General features: G+C 40.8%; 1 protein-coding gene across 2 annotated transcripts; it reads right to left on the reverse strand.

Moving 5' to 3' along the window:
- Positions 1–376: 376 nt before the first annotated feature.
- GJA1 (gap junction protein alpha 1) lies at positions 377–9,673 on the reverse strand. Of its 2 annotated transcripts, none has more exons than XM_009970024.3 (2): positions 9,431–9,673; positions 377–3,453 (listed from the first exon to the last, which is right to left on the reverse strand). In XM_009970024.3, exon 2 carries the CDS (start codon positions 3,435–3,437, stop codon positions 2,292–2,294), a length of 1,146 nt encoding a protein of 381 aa, XP_009968326.1. In that variant the 5' UTR covers positions 3,438–3,453; positions 9,431–9,673; the 3' UTR covers positions 377–2,291. The 2 variants fall into 2 exon arrangements, with proteins under 2 accessions (XP_009968326.1, XP_042651858.1); XM_042795924.1 differs by lacking the exon at positions 9,431–9,673 and adding an exon at positions 9,289–9,308.
- Positions 9,674–11,195: the final 1,522 nt, after the last annotated feature.

The raw sequence follows: 11,195 nt of genomic DNA on the forward strand, positions 1-11,195 counted from the left end.
ATGTTGAATCTAGACCCTATATAAAAATTGCTTGAAAAATTATGTGATAGTATCTTACTATCTTTTGTATAATAATATGCAAATAAATATATATTTTCTGAAGCTCATGGCAAGATTTGAATTACAATAGTTCATGCTGAGTATGACTTTGTTCCAGGAGTAGCATAAACAATGCTTGTTTTTTCAGTGTTGTGAGGGTATCTGAATCTGGTCCTGTGAAATTTCAGTTCAAAGTAAATCCAGATAGATTAAATCAAGAGTACTGCTGAAATGCAAAGTGACTGAGGAAAAATGAAGAGGGAAGGAAATAATTTGGATTATAAGACTGAAACAAAAGATATATGGATATATAAAACAGTGAAAGACAATTAAAAAATATATTTATACTAAATTAAAACTTTATTGACTAATGTTCTCCAGACAACATGATCCAATGGACTATGGTTGCATACATGCAATGAAGTTGAACACAACAGTAGTTTAACATGGAATGTCAAGCAAATTAATATAATGTATTAAATGAAACAACTTATCTGTGTTGCTGTAAAATGAAACCAAGCTATGTATTTCCTTGGTCAATTGGTGTTCAGCTAAGAGGCTATGCATTTGAAGAAACTGGTAGATTTCTTTAGCATATATTTCAAATAAATTAGGTAGAATTGTACTCTTTAAAGATCCTTTCAACTTCACTTGCAATTCAAACAAAATCTAAGCATAAACACTAAAGTTGCTAGAGCCATCTAGAAGACTTAACTGTAAAACTCGGAGTGGACATTACAGTTCAGTAAATGTGAATATTCAGAACAAGAAAAATACCAGTTACTGCAAAAGTCATGTAGGCATATTTTATTATTAATCCAGCACAAAGCATTTCTTCTAAGTTTCTCACATAAAAGACTAAAGCTTGCTTACAGTACTACATCTTCTATCATTCAAGCATCATTATTACTTATCAGGGAGATTGGCTAGATGACCTAATGGGTCTTTTCCACCCCTAACTTCTACAAAAGAAAATCATTCACACCAGCAAGAACATGGTTCGCTACATCTTGGGCTTGATCCTGTAGCCTTTGTTCAGGCAAAACTCCCACTGACTTAAAAGAGAGATTTTCCAGAGGAAGACATCCAGGATTAGGCCCATTTTAATTTTTATTTTTTAAAAAAGCATCCATTTAGGATACATGGAAAATATTCTATAGAATTAAAAAAATATAATGACATGTGCTTCACTTGCATTGAAGGAATCAGAATGTAAACACCATAGTGGCCCACATCTTCACAATACCCATGAGAAAGTGTCAACTGCAAGTAATCTGTGTGCGTTTATTTCTCAACATATGCTTCTGCGGGTGTTTTGTGTATACCTTTACCTCCACATCCACATACGTACACCCTTAATATACATAAAGGTGTGATAAAATTCACTAAAGGCAGTTGCTTGCCTGTCTTAACGCTTAAATCTGCAAGTGGCAGCAAACCTGGTTTTATATGATGCTAATTAGACTGTACGTGAGCAGCAGGACACAAATATCGCTGTGGGCAAGACAGTGTGGTTGCTGGTTCTACAAGTGTGGAGCCATTCCACTTACGCACATCACAAGATCTACCTGCATGAAGGGCTGGAAAAGCAGATGACGGAAGCATTTCTTGGTGGGCCATGTCTGAAATTTGAGCTGAATGATTCAAAGGCTGTAGATTGTCCTCACAGGAGCTTTTTGACAACCTGGAAGACCACGTAGGAAAGTTTACCTTCAAAGTGCACTTTCTAAGAATGGAATGTTCGTGACAGGGAAATGATCAGAGGCAATCCTGGACTTTTTTGCTTGTTGAATAGGAAAAATGTTTTCATCTTCAGGCAGCACTTCACCCTGACAAATGTGAGTTCAGTTATTATTGGGTTTTAGTATTACAGAAGATTCTTTAGAAACAAACACAATAGTACACACATACACATACACTCAGATATTTACAGCCTTTCTAGAAAAACAACCCCCTACCTTAGTACTGACTACCTATCTTTTTCCTTTTTTTTTTTTTTTTTTTTAGTATTTAAATTCTTTAAACCAGCTACATTAAATACCAATGTGTACTGTACCACCCCACACCAACCCCACAGCCCCCCCCAAAAAACAGCAAGTATTTTAAAAGTTTGTTTGCTTGTTTGTTTTTATGATTGTTAAAATCTCCTGCTTGAGACTGTTAAGTACCACCTCCACTGGAACAAGATCAGCACTGACTGCATCTTCCAATGCACATCGTTTCATAGTTGAGCAAGTACTGCAGCTAGAAGCTTAGATCTCCAGGTCGTCAGGTCGAGGTCTGCTGCTGGCTCGGCTGCTGGCTCTGCTAGGAGGCCTCTGGTCCACAATGGTGAGGGGTTGGAGCTCATGTCCCGACGCCAGTTTTTTAGTGTTCTGGTGCTCATCGGAGAAGTCGAAGGGCTGGGCATGCGAGTTGGAGATGGTGCTGCCAGCCTGCCCCATTCTGTTCTGCTCCGCACTATAGTTGGCCCAGTTTTGCTCGCTGGCTTGCTTATTGTAGTTACGACAGGAGGAATTGTTCCTGTCTCCGGTAACGAGCTTGTACCCTGGGGGAGACATGGGAGACAAGGGGGCGGTTGGTGAGGAGCAGCCATTGTAATAAGCGTATTTGGGGGAGCCACAGTCCTTGGAAGGGCTCATGGCACCGCTGTGGGAGTAAGGGTCGGTTTTCCCTTTCACACGATCCTTGACACCCTTGAAGAACACGTAGAAAAGCTCGATGATGTTCAAGGCCAGAGACACCAAGGACACGACCAGCATGAAGAGGATGAAGATGGTTTTCTCAGTTGGACGGGAAAGGAAACAGTCCACTCTGTGCGGGCATGGATCTCGCTCACAGGTGTAGATGGCGTTCAGGCTAAACCCATAAATGTACCACTGTATCAGCAAGAAAGCCACTTCGAAGACAGACTTAAACAGGATGCTGATGATGTATGTACGGAGCAGCCCCCCACGCATCTTCACTTTGCCATGCTCTTCGATCCCATACTTGAATTTCTTAATTTCTATTTGCTTGAGGTGCATATCCACATTCACACCATCATTTTGGACCACCTTGAGCTCTTCTTCTCTTTTGTTCAGCTTCTCTTCTTTCCTCATTACGTAGAACACGTGTGCCAGGTACAAAAGGGTAGGTACAGACACAAATATGATCTGCAGAACCCAGAAGCGTACATGGGAGATGGGGAAGGACTTGTCATAGCAGACATTCTCGCAACCAGGCTGTTGAGTGTTGCACCGGAAAGCAGACTGTTCATCTCCCCAAGCTGATTCAACTGCTGTCCCCAGTAGCAAGATTCGGAAAATAAAGAGGACAGACAGCCACACTTTCCCTCCTGCAGTAGAATAGGCTTGAACCTTGTCAAGAAGTTTTCCCAAGGCACTCCAATCACCCATCTTCACAGGATGTTGGCTAAAGAAGGACACAAAGAAAAAAAAAAAATAGTGATGGTTATGACAGAGATTTAACACCCCTGGTACACTGAATAACAGATCAATGCTAATAGAGCAGTGATGTCAGCTTTGTTTTAATTCATGTGTTTTACATGATCTCAAGAGAAACCAGAGTTTTAGTTAGTCTGCAGGTGGAATGTGAAGTCAGGGAAACTGAAAAGAGAAAGCAAGGTATAATGTCTCAGAGCACAATGAAAAAAAGACATTTCTAACTTCACTCCAGTTTTCAAGAAGTCCATGACAACCCTCAGCTGCCACTGTGGTTGCCTCAGCTTCCTTGGTGGCAGCCTCAGTTCAGTGATTTACACCTGCCTTGGGTAGAAAACTGCTGGCACATACTGCTGGAGCAGGGTCTGGAGGTACGTAGGGGCACTGCCTGAATATGATGGGAAAGACTTCTCTCTTTCAGTGCGGATAGTTCTCAGTAATTTTTATGTTTATTCTTTAAGAGAATAAGAAGCAAACCATAGTACAACATAAATACAAAATGTTATGCTAAGTTAACGTTAGGGTCGGATACCCAAAATTTTATCGTTGCAAAATATGTGCTATTTTTCCTACAGCAACATTAAAACTTAGCTCTTGTGTATCACTCCATTGTGTATAATACCTTTAAGAGTATAGCTCCTAATGATACTAAGTTTATACTATACTCAACTTGAGAAAAAACTTACTATCTGAATAAAGTTTATACATTAGTATTTGCAGAACAAATATCAAAATTAGTATTCTTTAGCTATAGTTTTATGAAGGAACCAAAAATAGTAACTACATGAAGCACAGATAAATTCATGTTACCATATTGGAGGAACTGGTTTCCTGTTTATCTGTGGCTTGCTTAATTTATTGTATTTTCAGCCTTGTGTCTACAACTTTTTGTATTTAAAATTCCTTCACTTTGTTTTCAAAGGAAAAAAGGTTTAGCAAGAAAAAAGGTAAATGAGCTCTCTCTGTTTTTAAGGCAACTCCTGGCGTGCAGTTTGCATTCCAAGTTAAAATTGTCTCTCTCAACTTGAGTTTTAAAGTGGGACATAGGCGGCTTCTCGGGGATATCTGGAAATACACAGGATGACGTAAAAAATATGAAATGGTTTACTTGATGTTCTAGATTCCTAGGAAAAATTATGTTTACTATAGGATTTTTATCAACTGGAGAACGGTAATCTTATCTGCATAAAAATTTGATTTTAACTTCCCCCACATGAACAAGCATGTGAAATCGGACACTTAAAAGGAAAAATAATCAGTTTCCCTTTTAAAGTAGATGCTGCTGGGTATAGGTATTTATTATGTGCATGCTGAGTAATCCCTTCCTGGTATTAATAGTTTTGATAATGTCCAAATGACTTCCTCCCCATTGCATCACGGATATATTCCCTAGCAAAGGCCATTTGTAGAGAAAACCCTTTTTGGATAATTCATAAAATAGGAAATTTTAGCACCAAGGAGATTTTCTTTCAAGAAGCAGTGAGTCACTGGAAACACAAGATTGTAAGTCTGGCAAACTCAATCATAACAATAGATGCCAAATAAAAACACACCGTTCCTGCCCTCGGAAAGAGTCTGAGAGAGTCATGGGAGACAAGTGTTTAAAGTACTCGCTCCGATAGCTCCGAGATGCCAATTATGTTTGACCCCTGAAAAATATCCCAGGGCCATTTCCTCAGTCTGCTTAGTCAGCTCACTCTGAAGCTTACCTACTGCAGCGTGAAGACCCTTCCCCATGCAATTAGTTCTTCACATTAACGAAGCCCCATCAAAGGATCAGGCCTGCTTCATACTTTTAAGACTGGAAGCCTCTGCTGGGAGGAGCACACAGCCTATTTATCTCTGACACATCCCTTCAGCCATCCCCGCCTTTTAGTCCTTCCCAGGAAAGGCTCAGTTTGGCTTTATGGGCTGGGGGTGGCAGAGAAGGAGTCGGGACTCACGAGTGCGGAGGTCCCTGGAAAGGCTGGAATGAAATGTGACCACGTTCCTCCTCAGGCTGGGATTGTTAAAACAGAGCACAGCCTGTAACTACACAACACGTGAAGTTTGTTTTAAAAGCAAGCTATTCGCTCAGTGTCCTAGAAGTGGACAGAAGGAGCCTTTTTCAAGTAACAGCTTCTTGATTTAATTAGTCAGCTTCCCGACGATTTGAAACTACTACATCAACAGACTTTCCTCAGACTCGATGTATTTTTTTACTGTCTAAATGTTATTTCAGATTGAAAGTTTGATTAAGAAAACAGAGACATGTTATTTCTAGGCAGTTATGTGTTGTTTGTTTTTTAATTACACTCCACTCTAGTCCATTAATGCAACAAGATTTACTTCAGTTTTGACCTACTTAATCCCACACCTGCAGTATTTTGAGAATTTAGCACCTATTTTTTAATTTGCTTCAGCATGCAAAATTGCTAAGTTTCATTTATGTCCTCTGGCAATATAAACTCCAGGAGGAAACATTCCATGCTTGAATTACTCATACATAGTTTTGAAAAGCAACTTTTTTTTAAAGAGATCAGTTACACGCTAGCCTTTGCCAGTGATAAAAACCCCCTGCATCAATTCAAAACATTGTACTGTTAATCAGATAACCTTGTGGTGGCACAAATATATTATTCCTTTGCTTAAGTGGATTCTATTGCTTTATGAAACACAGTACTTTGTTTTGTTGTAGAGAAAATTCATTCATTGGATCTAGCTTGTTTACTTTCAGGACACTGAAAGACCATTTTTATTAACTGATTACAATATCTGTTTAGTAGGTATAAAAAGAGGTTTTGTATCAAACAGCTATTTAAGTATTCTAGCTTTGTAAATAGTTTGAAATGGATGGCAGATAACCTCTAAACACAGTTCTTTAGCATTCTGGACTTAAACTTTTTTTAGTACTCCCAAACCCCTTAAATGAGTCCCCTGAATGACATGGGATGACCCGATCAATTTGTACAATTATAGTACTTCAAGAATTAAGGATATGGCTGATCATGAGTACGTGTGTTTCATAAATTCTTACTCATTATTACTTTACAGGATTATAACCTTTTTCTGAGACAGACTAATGCTGGCCTAGTAAACTCTTTTAAAGATGGATTTCTTCCAGGTCCTACTATGTGTGGGTAAAGACAGGAAAAAAAAGTCATACAGCTGCAAGAGATATGACAGCATTCATCTGCATGAGTTCTGGATGACCACATATAAGAAATTTGATTTGTAAGCCACAATTCAGAAATTCTAGAACTATTTTTTATGGATGGCATTCATCATCTCATCTGGTTCATATTTTCCAGGAAGAATAACGCAAACTCAGTGCTGTGGTAACATGCCCAGGTCTGGGTACAGTGTTATAAGGTCATATGCTAGTGGATGGAAGAGCAGTAAGGGTTAGAGTGGGATCTAAAATGGGATTTTGCAGCTGAAGCAGTTGGGAAACAAGCCGAAGTTTTGGTTTTCCTACCTCTCCTATTTTCTGTGTGCTCATGCACCCATAAATAGCCAACAAAAGAGAAGATTCTAGATCTTGAACATCAATCAACTTGACTTTTTCCCAAAAGCAACCAGCATTGCAGAGTAAGCAGCTGAGGTGTACAACTGATGGGATTTGGATGGGTTGGAATAGGGAAGGCTAGTTTTCTGAAATCTTACAAAAATCAAGTGTCTTCTGGACATCCCCTGGGAAGGCCCAGTTCATTTGTAGCTCTGCAGATGAGCTTTGGTTCATTTCATCCACTGGACAAAGATTACGCACTAAATGGCTGCAGTAACTAGAATTTGAAGTGTCGCAACTGTTGGCCTTTTTCGTTGTCTGCTAGTATTGCTGGTGATCAGCCGCTACCGGATCTACCCCCCAGCCTTTACCTCTCCTGTGTTGTACCCTCTCGACTCAAGTTAATTCTAAAGCATGGGTACAAAATGATCCAAAGCAACCAGAAGGACTTTCTTAGACATCTTCTAGTTGTACAAGTCAGGTCTACCCTCTGTGTTACTGACCAGATTCATCCCTCTCCTGACACACTTTGGAATTAAGAGAAGAAATGCTGAATTCCCTGATGGGGCCTCAGGCCCTCTGATGCGCCTGCTTGAAGATTTTGAAATCTGGATTTTTAAAACATATGTGTGGCATAAACAACAGACCAGGTGTCTCCATGCAAGATAAATTCAAAGGGTAACATGGGGAGGAGATATCAGGGACTGGGGGAAAGAGCAACGTATCTGATGAAACAGATATATTGCTCAATGTCATCTAACCTTCCTCATGCCCACAGGAATCCTTGGCCTAAACCGACGTTCATTTCAGATTCAAATAAAATTAATCTCTCAGGCTTGCATAATATGAGAGCTGAGATAACTTTACAGTGTTGAATCTGTTTGCGCTGCTGAGTACATAAGCATTCAGATTTATGTCCAAACCATATCCCTTGTGTCCCCCTCTTCCCTCATCTGAACTCAGCCTGCTGCTCACCCCTCTCCCATTTGTATGCTCGTTAGGTATGATGGGTCAGTGCCAGTGTTTGGCTTTGAAGTTTTTGAAGGAAACACTTCAGTAAACATCCCAAAGACTAGAGGCATAAATTCTGAAATGTAGTGTGCTGTCCAGATGTTAAAAATGGCAGGATGAAAGCTGCATGCAAGTCCTCCAACTTGCTCCCTATGTGTGCACACACACACGCACACACACAGAAGCCAGGCACAAGGTGTCCGTAGCCCAGTTTCGCCCCCATTACCAGGGGTTTTAGTCAGAAATCTCATGCAAAAATCAAAAGGAACTTCTCAGATGAAATATGCCACTTCAGGAGGCTGGCTGGTTATCTCAAGGCAAAATGTGAGGACACACATAAGCACACAATATTCTTAAGAGGAGAATGTGTTACTCGATAAGACAGACTGTGCTTCGTCTGTCTTTCAGCTGGAGGCTCTTTTTCCTGTCTCCTCGTGTTGCTCTTTACTGGCAAGCAGCAAGCAACAATTGCTATAAGGAATCACTCCAAGTCTTGCAACGTAAAAACTTTTTAGTTCTCCAAGAGATGCTGCTCGAGCATTTCTTCCTCTGCATTTTAGTATTTAAACCATCAAAGTAATATAAGCGGAATGTGTCATACTGGGATTATGTCACATATTGTGGATATTCTTGCACAGTTCTTCCTAGACAACTTTCATTTATATCTACCCAAGACTTCCACAGACATTGCCAACGTGGTAAGGCATATCATGGTATCTCACATTCCTTCTCTAAAATCCCTCACCGAGGTTGCTAAAACAGAGTAACTATATACAAACCAGGTTAAAAATCCGTAACCCACGTCTGGATTTTATCACATCTATTTTAAAAGAAAAGAGGAAAACTTATCAGGAAGACCACGTGAAAGTCACCCCTTTAGCAGCTGCAGCATTTAACAAAGCACCTAATTAGGAACCTTGCTCTGCACAAGCCATTAGGCATCAATCAGGATTCCCACAGGAAAGCAAAAAAAGTGTGGGGCTGAAACGGAACACACTCAGGACAAGGTCTCCCTGTTACAAACTTCTGGTGCAATTTCGGCACAGCAGAGGAGTCTGAAGCGCACCTCGGTTTTTTCTTTAAAGGAGCTCATTTAGTCTGAGGCAAGCACAGAGGAGCGATTTCACCCAAGCACTAGCAACAAGTCTGCAACTCAGCCCGGCACTTACAACTTCGCCGCAGTTTCTCCCTCAGTGGAAAAAGGTTAGAAGTTGTGAAAGTGAAGTATTTGAAGAAAAGTATAGAAATGCGACAAAAGAAAGCAAAGAATTCCTACAAGTTTGAACTAAGCACTTTAAGAGAACTTACGCTTTTACAGATGTATCTTTTTAAAGAAGTTCAACCATCAGCACAGTAACACAAAATTCTTCAGAGTGGAAAAAAAAAAAAAAAAAGTGTTTTCAGAAGAAGTGATACACAAAAAGATGAAAAAGGAAAACTTTCAACTTACCCTTGCTGATCAGCAGTGAAACTGGATCAGAATACTTCTTTGGAGGGTTAAAGTAAAATGGAAGAGCACGTTCAGGCACTCAGACCTGTCTATTTAAACTTTAAAAGCCTACTGCTGTTTTGTATTTTTCATCCTTCCTTCCCCACTAATGAAAGAAAAGTGCTGATACCTCGTAAAAGTTTTTTCTAACTTGGAACACTGGAAGAGCTTTTAACAAGTTTTCAAGCCTCTGACTGTGAAAGAGGAGGGGAAAAGGAGGGGTGGCAGCCCAGGAGGAGGGGCTCTCTACAAATGGAGTGGAGGAAGGTGGGGGAGGAGGGACAGAACTGAAGGCACAGCAAAAACCAGCCCGGGGAAAAGGAGAGAGCGAAGGCATGAAAGCCCACTCTTGCTGATGTAGCAAAACAAATAGAAGGGCAGTCAGCAACCCCCACCCCTCTCCCATCCCCCCCCCAGGTCACTGAGGGCACCTGTGTGCCACTTTATCCAGATCTGGGCTTGCCCGGGACAGATGAAACAACTTCGCTCTCTGGTGTGCACCAGGAGTTTCACTGCAGGGAAGGGGAAAAAAAACTGCATGAAAGGGATTAATGGGTAACCGGCATGAACCTCCTGGATGCTGGGGCTGGACCGCAGAGCTGCTGTCTCCGTTCCCTCCTCGCCACCACGTAGGAGAGGAAGCCCTCTCAAGCCCTCTCTACTTTTTGTTGTGAACGCAGCTTTGTTTACTTGGGTCTGTTTCCTTTACGTGCACACATGAAAGTACACACCAGGAGCAGCGTGCTTGTTTCTACTGGAGATACCCATCACACATTTTTTTATTATTATTATTTTTTGTGCATGCGTGTGTGTGTGTGTGTTTGCGCGCGCGTGTGTCCATCCCATGGGAGAAATGAAGAAATGATCTCAGATTTCAGGAAACTCTTTCCAGGAAACTTCAAAAAATAAAGCATAGTACAGAGAATCAGCCTTCAATCGTGAGACAAAATGCTCCTGATGATTTTTGAGCGCATTTTACAAAATAAAAGCATGTTCTAAAAACAATCTATTCAATTAGAACGAAACTAGTTTGGCTTTGCTCCTGACCAGTCCCGGGTTAAATGCTCCTTGAAAAATGCCTTCTCCGTAAAACAGAGATTAATTTATTTCTCTGCCTGTGGTAAGCTCCTCACGCGCGGAGCCCAAACTACATTAGGAACTGGTCTGGTACTTGTTCGTGTCATGGGGCATTAGCTCCTCTGTGGGACTGCTTAAGCACTTCTCTAGAAACATTTGTGGTAAGATAGTTCTCAATCAAGTTTCACATTTCGGGTTGTACCAGACTCATTTGGTTTTCAATTCATGTTATTCTCATGACTATTTCTGGGCTCAGTAGTGTGGATGAGCATTTTTTGCTCTTTAAAGGGTATAAAGGAAGGAAGAAGTCCAGTAATGGCCATCGAAAGGTTCCTAAATAAAGGTGCTCTTTACAGTTTCTTCTTGAAATAGCCAATGTTACACTCTACCACACAACCTAGATATTACTGCTTATATTTCACAGCACTTACCTCCCGCTTTTCACCCAGAAGTCTCCAGAGAAGAGAACTAAGACAATATCTTTGTAGAAAGATACTCAGCAGGGAGCTTTGAAGCTGGGAAGCAAACACACAGTCCTGGTTCTTGCTCTGGAGCTGTTTGTAGCAGACCACACTGCCTCCTGTTTGAGAAAAAGAGCTAGTACACTACAACCGTACACCTTCCATTCTCCTTCTGGCTACAGACCGAG

The sequence above is a fragment of the Tyto alba genome, unplaced genomic scaffold (genome assembly GCF_018691265.1).
Source record: "Tyto alba isolate M040663 unplaced genomic scaffold, T.alba_DEE_v4.0 Super-Scaffold_22, whole genome shotgun sequence".
NCBI lineage: Eukaryota > Metazoa > Chordata > Aves > Strigiformes > Tytonidae > Tyto > Tyto alba.

What these genes read in the sequence shown, in the direction of transcription:
- GJA1 (XM_009970024.3), bottom strand. Translation starts at nt 3,437, where the DNA reads ATGGGTGATTGGAGTGCCTTGGGAAAACTTCTTGACAAGGTTCAAGCC.